Source organism: Scatophagus argus, chromosome 21 (genome assembly GCF_020382885.2).
Source record: "Scatophagus argus isolate fScaArg1 chromosome 21, fScaArg1.pri, whole genome shotgun sequence".
NCBI lineage: Eukaryota > Metazoa > Chordata > Actinopteri > Scatophagidae > Scatophagus > Scatophagus argus.
In genome coordinates, this window is record NC_058513.1 from 309,075 (window position 1) to 332,600 (window position 23,526).

Genomic DNA, 23,526 nt, shown 5'->3' on the forward strand with positions numbered 1-23,526 from the left:
CTTTCTTCTCCCCTCAGGTTCTATCCAGTTGGAAGTGCATCTCATGCCTGCCACCAATAGGTTTGAGGTTTCAGAAAATGGGAACTTGGCTGTCAGTGGTAGGTATTTTTTATACATACAGTATTTGACAGTGCAAATAAACAGGATATTTGGAGCCAGGCACTCCAGACCTTCCATGGGGATTAATGTATGTATCAGAATAAGTGAACAGTGACTTTGAGGCAGCTAGATAATTCAAAGACGATGAGAATGTCCAAAGCTTGTACCTTTTGTAGTTCCCTTCATAACTTTTTCATGTGTCACGTCTTTTTCTGCATGTGATTTTCAGGTAAGGTGAATATTCTGGAGGATGCTGCCTTCGATTCATTCCATTCTCAGATAAATCAACTAAATCCCAAGGAAAATGTTGACCCTAAAATGAAGCTTACAGTACATGATATTTACAAAGAGTTGCGACTGCGCGGCTATGACTATGGGGAAACCTTCCAAGGCATCTTGGAGTCCAACAATACAGGTAACAGTGATGCATTTATACCTACACACATCAGCCATAACATTGTTACCACTTACAGGTGAAGTGAATAAAATTAATTATCTTGTTACAATGTACCTGTGAGTGCATGGTATATATTAGGCAGCAAGTGAATATTTTGCCTTGAAGTTGATGTGTTGGAAGTGGAAAAATGGGCAAGCATAAAGATTTGAGGGACTTTGCCTGGGACCAAATTCTGATGGCCTGATAACTGGGTCAGAGCATCTCCAAAACTGAAGCTCCTGTGGGGTGCTCTCAGTCTGCAGTGGTTGGGACCTACCAAAAGTGGGCAAAGGAAGGAAAACCAGTGAACTGGTGACAGGGTCACAGGTGGCCAAGGCTCATGAGTGAAGTCTGGCCTGCGTTGTCCAATCCAATAGAAGAGCTACTGTAGCTCAAATTGCTGAAAAGGTAATGCTGGTTCTGACAAAAAGGTGTCAGAACACACAAGTGCGTGCGTAGATGTAGACCGGTCAGCGTTGCTGACTCGTGTCCACCACCAAAGGCACCTACAATGGGCATGTGAGCATCAGCTCCATGCCCATTCTCCATATTGTAGAGGGCCGGGTGTTTGTGTGTGTGCTTCACTTATTTGAGGAAGACACGGCACTAGTATACACTATGGGAAGAAGGGAAGCTGACAGAGGCAGTGTGATGCTTGAGACAATGTTCTGCTGGAAAACCTTGGGTCTTACATTTGTATGGATGTTACTTTGACACATACCACCTACCTAAACATTGTTGCTGACCAAGAACATGCTCCTTTTGATCATGGTTTTGCCTTCATGGAAGCAGTGTTCTCTGAGGGCTGTGGCCTCATTCAGCAGGATAATGCTCCCTGCGACACTGCAAAAATGGTTCAAGAATGGTTTGAGGAACACAGCAAACAGTTTTCAGTGTTGCTTGCCCTCCAAATTTTCCAGATCTCAGTCCTATCAAGCATCTGTGTTATCTGCTGGAAAAGCAATTCCAATTCACTGTGGCCCCACCTTGCAACTTACAGGAGCATCTCCTATTGATGGTTTGGTGGCAGATACCACAGCATACTTTTAAAGGTCTTGTGGAGTCCATGCCTCAATGGGTTAGGGCTGTTTTGGTGGAAAAAGGGGTACCTACTACATATTAGGCAGATCATCATAATGTTATGCTTGATCAGTGTATGGATTTTTGTTTTTAGTGTAGCTCATATTATTTTTTATTACTTGTTTATTATAATACAAAGATTACACCAAGAAGACAACAAAAAAGACATCATTAAGAGACCATCACCCACACCTATGGTGATATACTTTTTGCTGCACTATTGGCCATTGTCATGTGATTTGCTGTTTTCAGGAGACAGCGGGAAGCTGCAGTGGACAGGAAACTGGGTGACCTTCCTTGACACCATGCTGCAGATGTTTGTGGTTGGGCTACCAGGTCGTAGTCTGCGTTTGCCAACCAGAATCCGCTCAGTTTGTGTTGATCCAGCTGTTCATCTGCAGAAAGTTTGCAAGTACACTGATGCAAAACAAGGTGTGTATTATCAATCTGTTCAAAATAGATGGTGAATGATATCTATGGAGATTCTCAGTCATCCAGGTCATGGTCAAGGTAGAATAGTTCCGTCAGGCAACTAGACATGAAGTTTTCTGGAAGACGTTTCGCCTCTTATCTCAGAAGCTTCTTAGAAATAAGACAGGTTTGGTTCCCGATTGCCTTTTGTCACACCCACAGTATTTATATTCCAGTACTCCCCACCATCAGTTAGAACTGAAGAAGTTTCTTGGATGAGAGGCGAAACATCTTCCAGAAAACTTCACGTCAAACAGTCTAACGGAACTATTCTACCATGGTGTATGATCTGTATCTGGACATAAATCTACACAGACACACTTACTTTCTTGTTTATCATATTATTACAGTTAAAGGACAGATCTGATCAGATCTGAATTGAAATTTTTCTGTTGTTCCCATAGCTATTGATGTGCGCATAAACCGCTGCCTTGATAACCTTGTTGCTGGAGGGGTTCAGATATGTGGTCTGCACGCCACTGTAGCACCCCGTCGGCTGCAACAGCAGAGTCCCCCCACCCTGGAGGAGTTTGTGTTTGTTCCCTACGTGGAGACAGAGTGCCTGACAGCCAGTGGAAAACTTGTGGAGCAGCTGAGGCTGTGCAAAGGTACACAAATAAACTCTCTTTTGTGTCTTACCACTTTTCATTGCACAATCGACAACATTCAGTTGGGATCATAATAAATATCTATTATATACCTGTTGACAGTTTAACATTAAGTTTAAATTATTAGTAAAAGTACATAAACATATCTGATTTTATTACAGTGAAAATACATTGGCTGGGAAATGACTTCTTTCCAATTAACCCATCACAACACACACACATGCAACATGCAGTGAAACACACAGGAGCAGTGGGCTGCTATTGAGGGGGGCAGCATTAATCACTCCACCACACCCAAAATTTTCCTGCCAGTCACAAGCCACTTGTCAAACCTCTAGGCCACAGCTGCCCCCGATGTAATGAACATCTTTGTCTTTTTCTGTAAATCAGGATCAGAATCAAAATTCCTTTATTTGTGAAGTAAAAGCAAGCTTTATATTGTAAAGATGAGCAGTCAAAGGTTATTTCTGCTGGATTAAAAGAAATTAATTAATTCAAATCATAAAATCAACATGTATACTATTATTACTGTTATTTACATTTTTTGTACCATATGCCTCTACATGTGCTTCAAACTCATTGCAGTACTTTCTCCATAGGTTTAATCTACAGATTGGAACGTAAATTGGCCCATCATGGTGTCAAACTGTCCATCCCAGGGCTACAAGGGGTATTAGAGAGCCCTCTTCCCAGCCCTGAGCCCTCTGAGCCTGGTTTGGTGCGGCTGCTGGCTCTGCTCTGTGGCTTGGAGCTGAATGGGAACCTACGATCTGAACTGGAACAAACGGTGGAGAAAGAGAGGACGTGTCTGCTGCAGGACAGCTTGCTGCAGGGCCTGCTGGACAGCCCAACCCTCAGACACTGCCTGGACACCACCATAGAAAACAGCACACCTGGCAAAATTAAAGTCCTGGAGGTAAGACTGAAAATTAAAGACCCAATAGACAAAACCTAACCATCCAAATGCAGAGTAGCTAAATCATGCTTCAGAATATATGTTGCAGTCTTCAGCCCTCTTCTTTGACCATTGCTAGGCTCTCTCCAGCGATGGCCAACTCTTCTCTCGTGTGGTAGCCCTCCTCAACATCCATCCCATGCTGCGTGTGGATTACACTGCCACTGCAACCAACCTGGATCTTCTGGCTCCTCACCAGGCCACCCTGGAAGAGTTGGCAGTTGCTTCAGCTCAGTGGGACCCCTTGAATGGCCCAGTTCCTGGAGGCATTGTTGGAGGGGCAGATCTGGTTTTGTGTAACCATGCCTGGGGCCCTCTAACGGCAGACCCTGCACTGCTGGTGAGAAATCTAGCCTCTGGAGCCAGACAGGGGGGATTTGTTCTCATCCACACTCTACTGAAGGGAGAGACTCTGGGGGAAACAGTTTTTTTCCTCTCAAGCAGCAGCCAGCGAGAACTGCTCACACAGGTCAGTAGAGACAGTGTTCAAGTCACTTTTAAACACTCCTTATCCTTGTTGTGTATCTCAGACATCATCTTATAGACATCATGACAATGTCAATGTTCTGATCCAGTAACACCATACATGTGCTTACATCACATGAATGTGTAGTGGAGGTGACGTTTTGCTGATATTACCTCTCTCCTCTCACCAGACTGAGTGGGAGAAGGTGTTTTCTGAAGCTTCCCTCAGCCTGGTGACTGTCAAGAAGTCTTTTTATGGCTCAGCCCTCTTTCTCTGTCGACGTCGCTCTCCGATAAAACAGCCCATTTTCCTGCCTGTGGAAAGCACTGACTACAAGTGGGTGGAGACACTCAAGGTGGGTTATGTAACCATTTGCATGTATCTGACTTTCAAATGTCCAACAATGTCCTGAAATACCATTGTTCAAGTCAGAATGACAAGTATACATAACCTACACAACATATACATTGAAACCATGAAAGTTTGTCAGAATAATTTCCTTGTGACTTTGGTCTTCATTTACAAATGTGACATTAGTCATTACTGTGGGTTACTATGTTGAGCTGTGTTGCAGGAAATGATGGTGGAGTCCTCAGACTGTCCAGTGTGGTTGGCTGCTTCTCAAGTTCACTGTGGCATCGTGGGAATGGTCAACTGTCTACGACAGGAACCAGGTGGCAACCGAATACGGTGGGCCATGTCCTCATTCATCTGCCCTTCAGTAGCAGTGTTGTTGCAGTCCCAGAATCTTAGCACAACATAGTCAAAGTGTAACATGTAAAAAAACACACCTAAATCACAAACCTAAATAAACAAATCACAAAACCACAACCACAATATATACAGTTATTATTTGTTAATTATTTGTTTATCATATCTGCTATCTTAATCTTTGGTTAATCTTTGCAACTCGGTTTAGTCAGTACAGCTGCACATATATATTCTGGTCTCATGTATATATCCATGTATTTAGCCAGTCTGAGGGTGTTTTTACTGATTACCTTTTTCTGGTCTGCCCTTATGTTTCACCAGCTGTGTGTTTGTGTCCAATCTAAATGAGGCCTCAGTGGAACCGAGCCTTCAACTTGCAAGTCAGCCCATGCAATCAGTGCTGGAAAGGGACCTGGTTATGAACGTGTTCAGAGATGGACAGTGGGGTGCCTTTAGGCACCAACTCATCACTCACGGTATTAAAATAGTTCTTATTCTGACTCCAACACAACAACAACGACAAACTAGGTTGTTTGATTACAGATTTATTGTAAAACTTTGGTTATGTACAATAAACTTTTTATGTTCATTTTTGCAGCACTACTGTGTAGTGTTCACATACCACTGTGTAGCTAATGCAGTGAGATGTTCACGAAAACTTTTACTGTTTTTGGCAGATGCTCCATCCCTCTCATCCCCAGTTAATCCCCTTTTCATTCATCCTCACTATGCCATTCTTTTTTTTTTTGCATTATTGGCAGGTGCCATTTGATCGAATGATAATTCATCACTAGAAGGGGAATGTAGCAAACACATCAAATATACAGGGCAGCTGTAACTGTTGTCAATGTTACCGCCAAGTTTTTGGAAAGGTTATAAATACAAGAGATTTATGGGAAAATATTTACACAGGAGGACAATAGGAGAGAACAGTAAAATATCTCAGACTCTTGGGAAAATGGGTAGATTCAAGGTATTCACTATTGTTTGTGTATGTAATTCAAAACCATAGCACATGCTGACAGAAATATCAGTTAAACCATAATTTACCAGAAAAAAATCTCTTTAATTGACATAACATCACACTTTCTTTAAAATATTTGTCTGTTTTCAGATCTAAATCAAAAGCTGACAGAGGAGGCTTATGTCAATGTTTTGACTCGTGGTGACCTGTCTTCTCTGCGCTGGATTGCCTCACCTCTCCACCACTTTGTGAGAAGCAACTCAAACATGCAACGGTGTCATGTCTACTACAGCTCACTCAACTTCAGAGATATAATGCTGGCTACTGGCAAACTGCCACCGGACGCTATTCCAGGTAAAGTGTGTAGAAGACACTTTGTCTTGGTTCTTATAATCGTAACTGCACCTTGTGGGTTGCTTTTGTTATAATAGACCACACTAATACTGATATAACAGCAGTCAAATTGGACATGGAGTGACCGCTTTTAGACAACTAACTTGTCCTGTTAATCATACAATGTCTAGGTGACCTAGCTCTGCAGCAGTGCATGTTGGGTATGGAGTTTTCTGGTTGTGACCCCACTGGTAGACGTGTGATGGGGCTGCTACCTGCTAAAGGCCTGGCAACAAGTGTGGATGCTGACAAACGCTTTCTCTGGGATGTTCCCTCCAACTGGTCAGTGTCACATTTTAAATGTGCTGTGTGCGTGTGCATGCATGTGCACGCGTTGGCGTGTGCCCTTGCGAGGTAGATTAAAAGAAAACAGCCGGTGTGCAGGTTAGCTGCGGCAGATTTTAACACTGAGCAAACACTTAAGTTCTGTGATTGCCTGATGACCAGTACAGGGTGTGTACCAGCCTCCCATGACCCTGAAAAGAAAATGCACCATAGAAAATTGATCAATGGATAAATAAATAAAAGTTGTTGTATGTGAAAGTTGTCTGATAACAGTACAAGAAATAGTCACCTCACACTAAATAAACAAATAGTTTTCATGATGCACATTTTTTGTGTGCAGGACACTGGAACAGGCCGCCACAGTACCAGTGGTCTATGCCACAGCCTACTACTCTCTGGTTGTGCGTGGCAGGCTCAGACCCGGAGAGGCTGTTCTTATCCACTCTGGGTCAGGAGGGGTCGGCCAGGCTGCCATTGCCATAGCACTGAGCAGGAAATGTAAAGTCTTCACTTCTGTTGGTAAGTATTTTTACACACGTTACACAATATCATAATGACAAAACATTCTGATATGACTGTTTATTCATTTGCTTTTTTCATATGAATGACAATTTCTGCTAATAATGCATGAAAATCCTACACTTTGTTTTTATTGAATATTTTCTTCTCAAAATTATGGCTAGTGTCTTATTGTTATGAGAGACTTTAGGGTTACATCTACAGTTAAGATGACCTACAAAGTCAGAATTCTGATGTAGTATCTAATATGTCAGATAATACTGTGTCTGATCAGAATCATTTTAACCCTAACTTATTTTTTCTCTGGTATCACTAGGCTCTGTGGAGAAGAAGGCCTACCTACAGGAGAGGTTCCCTCAGCTCTCAGCAGAATCCTTCACTAACTCCAGAGACACATCTTTTGAAAAGCACATCTTGCTCCACACACAGGGCAAAGGTAGTACACCTCTTTCTGTAGGAACGAGTTGTGTTCCACCCTACCATGCTTCAAACAAGCTCAACATGTTGTCTCTTTTGTATTTCAGTAAAGGATTATCTTGTCTTATATTAAATAAGAGCTACCTTTTAAAAAACACTGTTCTGCATAGCATACATCTTTCATGTATGTATATGTAAAGTTCTACATTTAGTTTCAAAGAAAATGTTGGCTAAGATTAAAAATACCATAATAGTACATTTTAAAATAAACTCATTTTTGAAACAGGTGAAATTACTTCACCACAAAGTAAATTTTTTAACAGTGGTGGGAAAAAAAAAAAGGTTTGGTTTCCATGTCCTGAGATCGACATTTCCACAGTGCACATATTGAGACAGCCTTGCAGTGCAATGTTTAGAATACTTTCAGTACACTGTACAGTACAGAGTACACTTTTTGTGACATACCTAGCATTTGCTATGTGCTTGTTTCAGGCGTGGATGTGGTGCTGAACTCTCTGGCTGAAGAGAAGCTGCAGGCTAGTATTCGCTGCCTTGCCAGGCATGGACGATTCCTGGAGATTGGCAAATACGACCTGTCCAACAACTCCTTGCTGGGTCAGTAGGATGCCTCTAGGTTATGGTAACTGTGCAAGTGTCAGTTTGGCTTTTAATGTAGCCTAATAAATATCTAAAAGTAGGTTTCAAGTTAGTTTAATGTTCTAAGTAATCTCAGTAAATAATTTTGTTTACATCCACTACAGCAGTCATGATTCTGTCTTATGGAGGTTTCATGGATTCTAGGCCTTCAGGGCCCTGATTAGAGTGAGCATGAGTCCAGATATTTTATTTTATTTTTTGTTTAGTCCTGTTTAGGATTGGACATAGAATTGGGCTATCCTTCATTTTTTGTTCAGCAACCCAAAATGGTATTGCAGTTAGGATTTTATGGACAATTGGTCTTCAGTTATATCTGTAAGTGGTAAACAAGATTATTACTAATAGATAAAAAAAAAAATGGGCTGAGAAAAATCAGATTCATCAAAAGACGCACAAACAACTGTGCCTGTGTCACATTGACCGTACTCAGCATAAATGCTACTTACACCACAACACATATTTTGCATACAAGTGCCAGCTGTCCAAGATGTGGTTCCCCTTTGCCATGATCAACACTGAAAAATGTTATGCTGTTGTGATCTGTCCAGGCATGGCTCTGTTCCTGAAGAATGTGGCATTCCACGGCATCCTGCTGGATGCTCTTTTTGAAGAGGGAAACCAGGAGTGGGAGGAAGTGTACGAATTGCTGAAGGAAGGCATTATTGGTGGTGTAGTTCAGCCTCTGAAGTCCACAGTGTTTGAGAGGGACCAAGTGGAGGAAGCATTCAGATACATGGCTCAGGGCAAGCACATTGGCAAAGTCCTCCTGCAGGTCAGTCAGTTTCACCTCTGACTTCAGCCTTTGATACTAGTGTGAGAGGACTATAGATTGTTCCCAATGGTCCCAGATTCTTATTAAGATTACATAACTGTTAAATTGCTGTGACTGGAAAATACTGCACCGCTTCCTTAACCTCTGACTGGTTCTTGTCTTCACACAGGTCCGATATGAGGAGAGGGGTGCAGCTGTTCAGACTGCTTCCCCTTTGTCTTTTCCAGCTATCTGTCGCACTTTCTGCCTTGCCTCTCACTCCTACATCATCAGTGGTGGACTGGGAGGCTTTGGTCTGGAGCTTGCTCAGTGGCTGACAGAGAGAGGAGCCCGCAAGCTGGTGCTGACTTCCAGATCAGGGATCAGGAATGGTAAAGCACAATGACAAAAGGCTGCTGCAGTTAGTGCTCAGATTAATTGAGATTATTTGTGTGTTAAATGAGTATGTGGTTTACACCACCGTGTTGCTTGACCATAGAGAACTCAAAAGGGAAAAAACGTTAGTGTTAAAGTGGTGATGCTAAACAGAACTGTAGAGCCATGCAGAGCCAGTGAACTGACATTCATTTTGACAGTGTTTTGTTACATAGCATGTGACAAGAGATGAAAGAACAGTTTACACAAGTTACTTGCGAATAACTCACTAGACAGGGGTTGTGGCAAAGTGATGGGATTTATTAACAAAATTATTAATAAAATGATAAAATGAGCCACAAGAAATGCAACAAAAATAAAAAACAAAAAAAAAAGAGAAAAAGCAAAAACAGCTAATACCTGCATCCACTTACTGCTCTCACTACGTTAGACCAGCACTAGAGCTTTTCACTTACTCAGCCGCCTCAGAACATTCAATTCAATACTGTTAGCACCTAAGGGCAGCACGGTGGTGCAGTGGTTAGCACTGTCGCCTCATAGCAAGAGGGTTCCAGGTTTGAATCCCGGTCTGGGCCCTTCTATGTGGAGTTTGCATGTTCCCCCTATGCCTCCACGGGTTTTCTCCGTGTACTCCAGCTTCCTCCCACAATCCCAAAAACATGCACATTAGGTTAATTGGCTACTTTATATTGTCCCTAGGGGTGAATGTGTGATTGTCTGTCTTTGTGTGTCGGCTCTGCGATTGTCTGGCTACCAGTCCAGGGTGTACCCCGCCTCTCACCCGTAGTCAGCTGGGATAGGCTTCAGCTCCCCCGCGACCCTGACGGATAAGCAGTATAGAAAATTAATGAATGAATCAGTCAGGGAACCTTTTCACTTTTACTTTCCCTGGGAATCAGAGCTAGCTAGCTTATGGTCACAAGCTTCCTACTTCAGCCTTTAGGCCACAACTGCCCCATATTAGTTGAGATTATTTTCTACTAAATAGAAACAGAATACTTCACAGCTAAGAAACATTTTTGTAGTTAAACATAGTTATACACAAGATTGTTGCATTTGATCACTTTGCTGTTTTTTGCCAATGAAACTGTGTTAATGATCTCTTAGTAGATAGGTCATAACTTCCTGTCAGTCTTTGATAGGGGCAGATACACACAGACACAACAATTAGTATCTTAAAATCTGGCTGTGTTTTACATGGATATAAACTTGGATCTTAAGTGATACAAACTGGTGCACCATGTGACAGTAATTTGGCTTTTGCTGTACCTTTTTTTTCACCACTTTAATTGTTGATAGGTTACCAGGCTATGCGAGTGCGCGAATGGCAGAGTCAAGATGTGGAGGTGCTGGTGTCGACCAGTGATGTCAGCACACTGAAGGGAACAGAGCAACTCATCACTGAAGCCTGTACATTGGGCCCAGTTGGTGGTATCTTCCACCTAGCAATGGTAACACCCCAACCCAGTAGACCTGGGTCCTTTTGTGTCCTTGTTAAGGAACCAGTGACATTGTAAATCTGAAATAATATATGTTTATTTTAATTTATTTGTTTTCATTTGCAAATGTGAAACAAATACCAGCAATGAACATGTCAAAGAACTTTCATAAAATCTCAGCATGCACAAATTCATGTTAAACTGAAGTAGTTGTAACCCAGCTGTTGGAATGGTCAGACAATTTAATCTTGATTAAAAACTTTAGGTTATTTGCATAACCCCTGTTCTCGAGGAGTAATATGAGTGAGATGTCTCACTATGGGACACATGCCTCGCTGCACCTCAGAAGCATCAATCTCATTACACCAATCCTGATTGGCTGGTGAAAAGTGTTCGTCTGCCCCAGGTAGTACCATCTACCTTAAATAGTTCATGCGGATGACAGCATGTTATTCAGAATCAGAATCAGCTTTATTTCCCAAGTACGTGTGATCATACAAGGAATTTGACTCTGGATTTTCTCTCTCCTGTGTACCATACAAATACAAAATAACAAATAATAATGATAAAAAATGAAGAATAAAGTATTTACAAGAAGGAAAAAAAAAACCCAAAAAACGAGATAAATATATATATACATGTAGTGCAAACAGTGGAATGATGTAGTGCAAGCAGTGTGATGGTTCATACAATGGCAAGATAAGCACCTCTTCTCACTCGCCCAAGCAAGAAGGGTTGTCTGGTGAGACATCTCACTCATATTACTCAGAGAACAGGGGTTATGTAAATAACCTGAAGTTCTCTTTCATAATATTTCACTTGATGTCTCACTATGGGATATGGTTGCTCCCATATTTCCAGACAAGCTTATCAAGTGTCCACCAACCCACAGGGAAAAATACTCTGTTCCAATCAGGACAACAAAACTGCTCGTGCCACGCACAGAGCAGAGACGTCCAACATATGGAAACGGAGCACAGATGTCCTGAGCAGAAACTCCCCTGAATAAGGCCCAGGATGCGGCCATGCCACTAGTCTAATGCGCTTGCAGTCCCACAGGTGCAAACCCTGACTCGTATAAGCCAAACCATTTGCCTCCACCACCCAGTGGGACAGACACTGCTTTGTGACAGGTTTCCCCTTATGAGGGTTAGCCCAAGAGACGAACAGCTGATCGCTCCTCCTGACACCTCTCATCTTCTCCATGTATATGCGCACTGCCGCTAACCCGTTTAGCCAAAGCCAGAGCCAGCAATAACACTGTCTTGAGAGACACGTGTTTCAAGTCTGCCCCCTCCAGTGGTTCAAAAGGAGGGCCCTTAAGCCCCTCCAAAACCACAGCCAGATCCAGCAGATACCAGCAGTCTGGACACGGGGAGAAGCCTGCTTCATAAAACGGCAAACCAGCAGGTGCTGGCTCGTTGTTTGCTTCCCAAACCCAACCCACATGACAGACGGCGATAGCTGCCAAGCACGCTTTAACTGTGGAGAAGGCTTTTCGTTTGTCAATCAGGTCCTGCAAGAATGACAGTATCACTCCTACTGGACACTGAAAGGGAATGTGGCCGTTTCTGTGACACCACCCCTCAAACACTCTCCACTTACAGTCACACAGAGACCTAGTGGAGGAGGCTCGAGCACTTTGTATAGTGGAAATCACCTGCTGTGAAAGACCCACAGCTGACAGATTTAGCCACTCAGGGGCCAAACCCACAGTGCCAGGCGTTCTGGGTGCGGGTGGAAAACAGTCCCTCCCCCCTGCAATAGCAGGTCCCTGTGCAGCGGGAGCTGCAAGGGCTGAGCGCACATCAACTGATATATCTCCGCCAGCCAATGCATCGCAGGCCAATGCAGAGCTGTCAAAATCAGTGCGTGGCCGTGCTCTCACTCTGGACAGACTTTCTGCCGTCAAATGTCTGTGTCTCCTGGTTTACTCTGGCACGATCCGTGGCAGCCGGGAGATGGGGGCGTGGTGGGCCCGGAGCATGCTCAAAAGCCGAACATGTGGAACTGGCTAACGGGTAACGTCCTGCCAGAGCCAAATATCCCCTCCAGGACAATGGGCATGTCCAGGATGTCATTCTTCTCTCTGTCTGACAGGTTGGCGAGTTTGAGCCACCACGACAATTCCTGTCACCAGCGCCTTTCCCTTGGCTCAGACCGTGCATAACGCAGCCTGATAAACCGCAAGCAGGGAGAGGACATTGAGCGCCTCATTGGTCTAATTGGTCGAAAGCGCCACCGCCTTGTACGCCTTTTCAGTCAGGGCTGACTGAAAATGGTCAGACTTGGACAGCAGGCTGGGGCTGCTGGAGGACAACGCCGACAGCTGGGTGTGAAGGTGACCCAGGCTCTCCATCGCCTCTCAGTCGAGGGATGAGGCCCCGGGGATCGGGCTCCTGCTGCTGTAAGGGGCGGTCTCTCCATGAGCACACCACCTCATCCAGCAGCTCTGGGAAGACAGGGACAAATTGCTTCGTCGCGCTCTTGGCCAAGGGCAATTTCTTCCCATCATAGCTGGATCTGGAGGTCTCAGCTACGACAGCAGGCCAGGGGATGGACAGCCGGGCAGCAGCGCGTTTGCACACGTCGAGCAAGTCCGAGCTGGGGAGGGGAGAAGATGCTGTGCTGCTCTCACCTCCGTCCCGAGAGGCGACAGAGGCCATGGGCTGTGCAGCCTGAGCCGGAGTCATGAAGATGTCGTCCTCGTCTTCATCCTCTAATATGAGGAATTCTGAGGCGCCATCTTCATCGTCCCCATAGTCCAGTGACGAGACGTCTTCCTCCTGCGGGGGGTCTGCAGCTAGGTCAAGCTGGGAGCCCCAGCTGACGCTAGCCTCAGTTGCCGCCAGCGCAACGACCCCCCTCTCCACTCCACCTTCAACGGCGGCGCCATCGGAAGAGAGGTAGTCATGTCATTTCCAGACAAGCTAGACTGGCAGGCTAGCTGTCTGCGGAGACTCTTAACGGTGAACACCGCACAGTTTTGACACGAGCCAGGGACGTCGATAGCCAGCCAGACATGTTCCAGCCCTAGGCAACTAGGTCTGGTGTGGATCCTTGCTCAATATCTTATTCCCACAGTGTCAGGGACGGGCCCCAGAGTCTCTGTGTCCTCTGGTGTGAGGGGTTCTAGCCTCCATTCCTCGCGAGCTGGTGTGCAGGCAGGGAGTAAAGGCAGGTAGCTGGTGTGCTACTCTGAAGAAACCAAGGGAATAGCTGGTGTGCTAGCGCTCGAAACTCGAACAGCCGTAGTGGGACGACGAGGACAGTGCGAACCAAACCGTGGTGGGCCAAGGAAAGCACAGAAAATGGTGTGCCCAATGAAGCAAAAATCTCCAAAGCTAGGTAGCGCCCGGCTAAATAAGATCGGTCTGTGGACAGTTAAGCTAGCTAGCCCAGGACACGAGATATGCTCCGAGTGAGAAGAGGTGTTTGAATAACGTTTTGTCGTCCGCATGAACTATTTAAGGTAGATGGTACTACCTGGGGCAGACGGACACATTTCACCAGCCAATCAGGATTAGCATAATGAGATTGATGAGGTCTGCAGCAAGGCGTGCATCCCATAGTGAGACATCGAGCAAAATATTATGAAAGAGAACTCTTTGCAGTGAATCCATTTTAAACTAGATTTCATTTACATGTCTGGTATGTTATTCCCAGGTGTTGAAAGATGGCATGTTGGAGAATCTGTCTCCTCAACTCTTCCTTGATGTTAACAAACCCAAATATGACGGCATCATTAACCTGGACAAGTAAGACGCACACAATCATCCTTCTTTTTAAATCAAGAAACTTGAATTAAGGACTGTGATTTTTCTCCATCAATCTTGATGCATTCACATCCATTTCCTCTTTCCATTTCAGTGTCACAAGAAAATCATGTCCAGACCTCAGCTACTTCGTGGCCTTCTCCTCAGTCAGCTGCGGTCGTGGCAATGCCGGCCAGAGTAACTATGGTTACGCCAACTCAGCCATGGAGCGTGTGTGTGAACAACGCCGCTACGATGGCCTACCTGGACTGGCAGTCCAGTGGGGTGCAATTGGTGATGTGGGCGTGGTCCTGGAGACAATGGGTGGCAATGAGACAGTAATTGGTGGCACCCTACCACAGCGTATCACATCCTGTCTGGAGGTGCTGGACCTCTTCCTGTGCCAGCAGCAGCCAGTGATGTCTAGCTTTGTCCTGGCAGAGAGGACAGTGGCAAAGAACGAGACAGGAAACCAGAGAAACTTGGTGGATGCTGTAGCTCACATTCTGGGTAAGAACTAAGCTATACAAATCACTATCAACAAAGACAGACAATCTTGAAACGAGAAGTAATCAGGCTTACCATCTGTTGCTATGAATTTGAACTTTAGAAGTGTTGTGGTACCTTTGCGATGTAGACTGACTTGAAAAGTCTCAAAGACACCAGACAATGAGAGTCTAATTTTTAGGCAGGCCTGCTGTGAATTTGAAGTTTTTTTTTACACTGTGCTGAGATGAATGAAAAAGTACAAATACTCAAAATAACACTTGTATATAAAGTTGCACAGCATATTTTTTGTTACCATTTACCAACTGCAGGTCCTGAGAGTACTGTCAGTGCTGTACCAGTGTACATAAGTGGCCCCTGTAACATGTTGGCCACATTCACATGATGACCTTACATGGCCTAGTTAAATGCTAGGTTTTCACGTAGTCTTGTTAATTTCTTCATCTAATTTTAACCAGGTAAGCTTAAAGGACTTTCACTGTGTCCTTCACTCTCAGGTGTGCAGGATGTGAACAACCTGAACACTGATACATCACTCGCTGATCTGGGCTTGGACTCCTTGATGGGTGTGGAGGTCCGCCAGACTCTGGAGCGTGACTACGACATTGTTATGACCATGAGGGAGATCCGCCAGCTCACCATCAACAAGCTGCGAGAGCTGGCCAATAGCAAACTAGGTGGATCAAATGGTATTATAGCTTGCTCCTAAATCATGCACATATGTATGTATGCACAGATACATGCTAAAATGGTGTACATAGTTCTTAAGAGATTTTATTCCCAAATCCAGTTCTTTGTAGAATATGGCTTTTTACTTGTCCATAGCCAAGTCAAGTACAGAAAGAATGAGTTTTTTTGTCCTCGATTCTATCCAACTATCCAGAATCTCGCCACGCTGCAGCTAAGAGGGATGGCATTCACTCTTTGTTGGAGTCTGATTTTTCCCAGCTGTTAGTCAACCCCAACGGCCCCACGGTTACACCACTCAACAAGGTTCAGAGCCAGGAGAGGCCACTGTTCCTTGTTCATCCCATCGAGGGCTCCATTGCCGCCTTTAAGACCCTTGCTCTCAAGCTTAGTGTACCTTGCTATGGCCTGCAGTGCACCAAAGGTATTCTTTTCTTCACACACACACACTCATTCCCATGTAAGGCCAAGAGAAAAATAAAAAAAAATAAGCACAATACAAGTGCTACCCCAAAGAAGTTAGGGCACTGTGTAATTTAATTTAATGATATTCAAACAAAACTGATAACAGTTAAGTGAAGTGTTCCTAACTCCATGTAGCAATATCCTTTTGACAATCCTTTTTTGTAAACAACTGAGTCTTTCAAGGATCCTCTTTCTTACCAATCATGATATTCTTATCTGTTACCAAGATTCCCAACATATGTAAACATGATAATAATGAACTTGGCCACCTGCTACTTAGAACTTTATCTCTGGATTGCTAATAACAAGTTCTAAATAACACAATTAATGCCGATGCTGAGTCACAGGTTGTTCAACTCATATCTCTGGTCATTACTGACTGTGTATTGCTTATGTGTATTTTGTATATGTATTATATTGCACAAGGTACAACCAAGTACATCTTAGTTTATCTCCTCTCCTCAAGCTGCTCCTCTGGATAGCATCCAGTCCCTGGCAGCCTACTATCTGAATTGCATCAGACAGATTCAGTCAGACGGGCCATACCGAATTGCTGGCTACTCCTTTGGTGCTTGTGTGGCTTTTGAAATGTGCTCTCAGCTTCAGACCCATAATTTGCCTGTGGAGTGTCTCTTTCTGTTTGATGGATCACATTCCTATGTGGCAGCGTATACACAGGTAAGAGAAAAGAGCTACACGCACACACACACACACACACACACACACCAGTCATCAACGGTCTGTTGCGATTCTACAATATGATCTAGTTTATTGCATGATTTTGAGAGTTCCATTCCAGAAAAGGGAAATATTACAATTTTTCTATTTGTATTTTTGAGAATATGAGAGAGACATACTGTGGAAAGAAAATATTTTACTTTTTATTTCCTAAATTTTGTATCATTCATATTTCTTTTAAAGAGCCTAACATGAGTGGGCTTATAAATAAACCATAATGCGGTGTTGTGGTGTTGATGTTTCAAAACATAGCAGAAATTAAGTGTGCATTTAATGTACATTTAACAAATTGATATTTAAATTGTAAGATAACATAATCCTTTATTGATCATCAGAAGAGAAATTTGTGTATTACAGCATTTCAGGACAGAATACTGTAAGTACAGAAATGAACGAATGAATGAAGTAGCAAAAAATAGAAAATAGGATATAAACTGTAGTGTATTTAATACTAAAACGAGATATGCAATACAAACAAAATATACACACATATATACCAGCAAATTATAATGTATTAATTATTAAAAACAAAATATACTATGTATTATACGTATATTATCCCCAGGTTGTTAACTCTGTGTTTGGTTTCCAGACATACAGGGCCAAGTTGACACCAGGAAAAGAGTCTGAAGCTGAAACTGAAGCTCTGTGTGCCTTCATCCAGCAGTTCACTGGCATTGAGTACAACAAGGTACGACAAGTCTCTAACACATGTGCACACACACTCAACAAAGATTTTCATCAGTCACATCATTTAAGTGAGTTTCAGATGTTCATGTTATAGATAGCAGATAGAACATCCAGTCAAAAACTCAATAGAAGACTGACTTCTCAAACTGTTTTGCTTTGATTATTGTGAATATTTTACATCTGCCAACAAGAATGGCAGAGGATGAACATGCTCACATGTGCTAGTTTCAGCCTTGTGTATTGTGTCATCAGCCACCTGGTCTCTACATCTTGTGCAGTTTTAAACATCGATGACTTCAAAGCCATGGTGATATAGTCTTCACCCTAAATTAAGGGAAATGTGTCTATCCAATTTATTTCCTCGAGTAATTGTAAGAATTCCGTCATTAACATTGAAACCAACCAACTCCATAATAATTGGAACACTGTAAAATATAAAAATATGCAATCATTGGCAAATAAACTGAAACATGTTGCTGCCATCAAATTCAAAATAAGCATTTACAAAGACTGATAATGTTGATGAGGTAAAACATTTAATATATCATCTTTGTACATTAGCTTTTCAGTTAAGTATTTGACAAAAAGGTTAGCGATTATCACAAAAATGTGATTATGTATGTTTTGCATAACAACTCAGCTTTTTTAAAATGGGGGTTGTATGACATAACACTTGAATGGAGTTCTGTCATATATTTTAATGTGGCATGTTTTAAGTTTACTGCCTTATTTTTGGCCACAGCAGTGAAGAGTGGAATTTTTAAATATATTTTATTTACCTTTATTTCACCAGGACGGCTATTTTTGAATGACAGGCAAGAAAATCAAACACATGCCTCCTTCACCACAGTTGTAATCATGCCCTATACAAACGTAAACTATAGGCTCACAAAGATAATTGTATGGAAAATATCAGAAGAAAAAAAACACACATAGAAAAAAGTCAGAAGGGAAGAGCCCGAAGGGAAAAAGCCAGAGTAAGAACTTGTTGCAATTTTTTTTCAGTATAGGAGATGTGTTTTGGAATAAAGAGGATACTTAACGCTCCTCACCACAGTGATTACTGAATAATTTCTTTGTGGGGAGAGAGAACTGGTCTCCAGCCATATAGGGGTAATTCTATATCTATAGTATATTTGAAAGAAACACACTTCAGAATTGTATACCCATTCATTCTATTTTCAATATATATTACCTATCCTGAGAATCAGTGGATGCAATTAACGGAACAGTTCATTCTGTTTTTGAGTGGGCTTTCTTCTGGCTCCATAGCACCAAACACACCCCACTCTTGGAATGGAGGTGCTTTGATTGCAGCAAAATTTGTCCCAAGGTTATTTGACAAGAGTCCTGGGCTGAAGACATTTGTATGCTAATATTGTGTGCAGTTTGGAGAAGATTTGGTTATTAGCAGATCACTGATATTGAAAATAATCATTAATAGTCATAAAACTATTAACATCACCCCCTCCCCCCAAAAAAAGCTCCCAACTTTGTGGCAGAAGTTAAGTTTGGGTAAGGCCCTTTTCTATTCCACCATGACTGTACCCCAGCTCATGTTTTGTCAAACATCAGTGCCTGATCTCACAAATGCTCTACTGCATGAATGAGCAAAAATTACCACAGAAACACTCCTACATCTTGTGGAAAGCCTTCCCAAAAGAGTGGAGGCTATTATAGCCGCAAAGCTGATATATTTCTTGAGATATTCCTGAGCTGTTTTTGAAAAGCGAAGGGGTACATATCTACATGATTGCCAGAACCCAATGTTTTCACTTAAAATATTGAATTGTGAACACATTATTAATGTTGTTCCCTTTATCAGTGATGTTAACATTGTGGCTGATCAGTGTATATTGCTTTAACAGGTAAATTCCTGCAGTAGTCCCTATCTAATTTATAATTGTCCCTTCTCATTCTGCAGCTTCTGGAGATACTTCTCCCCCTGTCAGACCTGGAGGCCCGTGTCAAAATTGCAGTTGACCTAATTACATCCCACCACAAGAACGTCAACCAAGAGTCTCTTCAGTTTGCAGCCACTACTTTCTATTACAAGCTGAAGGCTGCAGATGGCTATGTGCCTGCAGCAAAGTACCATGGCGATGTGACACTGCTGCGTGCCAAAACCAGCAGCGAATATGAACAAAATCTGGGAGTTGACTACAAGCTCAGTGAGGTACAGTACATAAATAAACTCACACACATTTGCACAGATTTCAAGAGCCTATTTTTAAATGTTAAGTCCATCTTAAACTTACCTGCATTTATATAACCCCTAATCAAAAACAAGGAAGGAAAAACTCCCTTTTAACAGGAAGTAACCTTAAGCAGGGCCCGTCTCACAATGGAGAACTATCCTACTGATAGTCAGGGTGAAGGGGTGGGGGTGGGCAGAGGGAGAGAGACGCAGACATGACACGGAGGATGAAAGAGAGAGAGAAAAACGTCATACATTACAAAGGAAACAATTTGCTACCTGCTACTGACTTCTGGAGGAGTGCAAGATGGCATGTTCAGGCTGAGATATGTGGTCAAAGATGCTAAGTGGAGGTAAAAGGATAGGGTAGAGTCTTGGTCAGAACAACACAACTCCTCAAACTTGCATCCTACCTTGGTCTATTAGCTCCTGTGTTCATACCTATACTCAGTCTCTCCCTGGAGCAGTCTGCTGTCATCGCATGCCAAAGGGTCAAGAGGTCTGCTTTCCCTGTAACCAAGAACTGTAATGACATTACATTACGCTTCATTTAGCAGACGCTTTTATCCAAAGTGACTTACAGAATGAGTAACAACAAGTTTCAGTACAACAGAATTAGACTAAAGCAATAAGAGCTAAAACAGAGTTTAAAGTGCTCAAGTAGAAGAGCAAGAGTGGAAAGCAGTGAAAAAGTGAAGGGGTGTTAGAGGGTAGGGTTGTTGAAGGTGGAGTTGGAAGAGATGAGTTGTCAGTTGCTTTTTAAAGAAAGAGAGGGACGCCCCTGGTCTTACTGTAGCTGGTAGCATGGAACGTTGTGGGAGAAAAGTCTGGCTTCGCAGTGCCTTTGTGAAAGGATGGCAGAGCCAGACAACGGTTCATTTGCTGAATGTAGAGCCTGAGAAGGGTTGTAAGCATGAATGAGAACGCTCAGGTATATTCCTCTGGGTGCAGGCCCCGAAGTCACTCTGTAAGCTAACGTTAGTGACTTCTTCCTGCAGACCCTTGGGATGGTGAACTCTGTTCAAAGCATTTGTCCAAAATATCTGTCTCTGATATATATATGAGTTATTTTTTATTACACCGGACATTTACCTGCACATTTTGAAAATGAGTATGTGATACATAATTTGCTGAATGAATAAGTTCTGTTGACTCCTGTGTCTTTCTGCAGGTATGTGATGGCAAAGTGTCAATCCACACCATTGAGGGAGACCACCGCACCTTCCTACAAGGAGAGGGAGTGGAGTCCATCAGCAGCATCATCCACAGCTCACTGGCTGAGCCAACAAGGGAGGACTAACCCAGCTACGCCCTCCACCTTCCCACAGATTCTACAACATTCCCAAAATGAGTCTCTTCCTCCAATTAGTTCAGAATGTGTGGATTTAACTTGTTTATTTAGTAAGAATACTGTAAGAATACTGTAACTTCTGACATAGCATGTTTACGCTCAGTGCCAATTTCCCCTTTCCCCCAAATGAACCTTCCTAATTGCGCCTGGTCAAAGCACATTGGTCAGTTCAAGCAATGGACAGTCTCTATAACCTACTCAGAGCTGTTACGAATATTCCTCTTTGTTACGTAAAAAGTGCTGCCAGTTTGTATAAGTTAGGTGTACGTTATCTTTTATAATGTTGTCAGATTTATTCTGCCTTTGCTTGGATTAAAGCAGCAACATGATTTCTTTAATGGTGAGTTTGCTGTATACCAATAAGTGGTAGATAATTAGAAATTTATAAAATAAAACGTGGTCATCATCACTCACCCTTGGTATATGACGGCTTGGGAATGAGAATCGACAATCGACAATCTCCACAATTGCTGAAGCCCAGGAATGTCCTGAACACAGCAAAATAATAATAATATCAGAAAATACATACAGAGGGCATAGTCACCATCATCATAAGAAATGACTGAGAGTCCATACATTGGTTTTTCTGGAAAATCCTGGCTAGAATACCTTGTAATAAGCTTTTCATAAGAAGTAATAAGGCCGTTATGAAATGGTTATTAATATGTCATCAAGACATAAGTGTTATAATGCCTTTGAATAATTTCCCAATAAACTAATTTATTGTTAGACTATAAGATTTCCAACACATGCTTATAAATAAGCACTAAAAACTGCATAAAAGTTTTAATAAAAGCCTTATGAGGTTCTTATAATAAATATATATATATATATAAATTTAACAGCATTGCAAACACATTGGAGTTCAACTTAATTACACATTATGTCATTGCAGCAATCAGCAACAATAATTTTGTCCTTCCTCCCAGAAACTGTCAGCCAAACAGAATAAATACCTAATTCAGTATGTAAGGTAATCTACTTACATGCATTTGATTGGCCAGTGCATGTCAAACCGCCTTTGCTGCATTTTCTATTAGTTAAATTATTAACTGCACCTATTAATTAAAGTTTAATTAAAGAGTTTGGTCTAGACCTGCTCTAATTGGAAAGTGTCATGAGATAACTTTTCGTTGTGAATTGGAGCTACATAAATAAACTGAACTGAAATTAACATGTCTAGATTGTAGAGTGTAATAAGATAATTTAATAGTCCCACAGTGGGAAAATTTACATTTAGATATCATGTTTCACCTGTACTTCATAGCACAAGAACCAGAAAATAATGTAGCCTAGGATATCATGAAAGGCTTCCTCGTTGCTTTTGTCAAATTTATGCTACTCAGCCCTTGTCTGGCTTTCAATGGCTATTTCATAATTGTACACAAATGCATGTTTACATGTTTGAAGGACACATTGTTGAGTTTGAGTTCCCTCTGCTCCATAACAAATCATAGACTTCTTTGTGAATACAAGATGTTGTAAAATCTAGTCACAGTAACAGTTTTTTGATAGTTCAAGACTATTGAAAATGTATGTAAATGTCTCATTTGATGTTGCATCTTTTCTCACATGAGGTAGACTGTGAATGACTACTAAGGTACCTGTTGTATGTGATCATAACCGATCTGAAAAGCAGGCCCTTGGGCAGTTGGATCTTTCATGAAATGTTGTCTCTTAACAGACCTCTCCCTAACTCCATAATTTGGTTTCATGACCCACAGAAAGTGGTCCACTCCCAGCAGCCAACCTGACCACTGAGACCTCTTTTCTGGTCTATGAAGGGTCAGGTGAATGGAGGCTAATGACTTCAGAGGAGACGAGAAGGAAGCAATGATATTTGCTCCCCTCTCATATAGTAATATTTCTAGCATTTGTTGACTAATAAAGACCTCTAGCTAATCACTTTATGGGTATTTTTTTGTCTTTCCATAAATATATCATGTGAAGGATGGAAATAAATATTATATATGAATATATTTTTCTATTCTGTTTCTGTCTAGGCATTCTACAGTGCTTATTTTATGCACTTTGTGAAACTTTTAATTAACCAAATTTTCCATTTTAAATATCACTATTTTTAAGAAAAGTCATGGTAGAATGAAATCATATTTCAAGTAAAAGAGTTGTCAGTTTCTAAAAGTATTTGGGAAAGAAAATGTTTGAGGAAAAGACTACAATTGTATTTAAACACCCAACTGGAAATGTGCAATTTCTTAAATAGTTATATAATAATTGTAATAGTGTAGTCAAAGTGGAATGGGTCTATAGGGATAGTACGATAAGATAGTTGTAGAAGTTGCTTGCAAGTACATTGAAAATGTGTCTCAAAATGAGAGGCACAGAGTAATTTTGTACTTGCTAGTTTTCATTATACCAAAATAATACATGATTTTTATCCTAGCATTTAGGTGATTATAATGTTCGGGCTTGACCGGCATGCTATGAAGTAATGCCTGATGAGGTGTCAGGAACTCAAATGGTTCATT

General features: G+C 42.1%; 1 protein-coding gene across 3 annotated transcripts in view; it reads left to right on the plus strand.

Moving 5' to 3' along the window:
* The window catches only part of fasn (fatty acid synthase), a 38,000-nt gene extending 15,058 nt beyond the window's left edge, over positions 1-22,942 (plus strand). For 2 of the 3 annotated variants that reach the window (XM_046376932.1, XM_046376930.1), the window contains 25 exons: positions 18-98; positions 329-514; positions 1,868-2,047; positions 2,491-2,694; positions 3,294-3,610; positions 3,729-4,118; positions 4,306-4,470; positions 4,690-4,805; positions 5,148-5,302; positions 5,941-6,144; positions 6,315-6,465; positions 6,809-6,987; positions 7,304-7,423; positions 7,897-8,019; positions 8,610-8,833; positions 9,003-9,204; positions 10,508-10,659; positions 14,314-14,405; positions 14,518-14,912; positions 15,407-15,598; positions 15,793-16,020; positions 16,528-16,739; positions 17,392-17,490; positions 19,414-19,665; positions 20,858-22,942. In XM_046376932.1, the coding sequence (XP_046232888.1) occupies positions 18-98; positions 329-514; positions 1,868-2,047; positions 2,491-2,694; positions 3,294-3,610; positions 3,729-4,118; positions 4,306-4,470; positions 4,690-4,805; positions 5,148-5,302; positions 5,941-6,144; positions 6,315-6,465; positions 6,809-6,987; positions 7,304-7,423; positions 7,897-8,019; positions 8,610-8,833; positions 9,003-9,204; positions 10,508-10,659; positions 14,314-14,405; positions 14,518-14,912; positions 15,407-15,598; positions 15,793-16,020; positions 16,528-16,739; positions 17,392-17,490; positions 19,414-19,665; positions 20,858-20,986 (4,748 nt within the window). In that variant the 3' untranslated portion in view covers positions 20,987-22,942. The remainder of the gene's footprint in view (positions 1-17; positions 99-328; positions 515-1,867; positions 2,048-2,490; positions 2,695-3,293; positions 3,611-3,728; positions 4,119-4,305; positions 4,471-4,689; positions 4,806-5,147; positions 5,303-5,940; positions 6,145-6,314; positions 6,466-6,808; positions 6,988-7,303; positions 7,424-7,896; positions 8,020-8,609; positions 8,834-9,002; positions 9,205-10,507; positions 10,660-14,313; positions 14,406-14,517; positions 14,913-15,406; positions 15,599-15,792; positions 16,021-16,527; positions 16,740-17,391; positions 17,491-19,413; positions 19,666-20,857) is intronic. The other variant, XM_046376933.1, reaches the window with a different exon arrangement.
* The last annotated feature ends 584 nt before the right edge of the window (positions 22,943-23,526 follow it).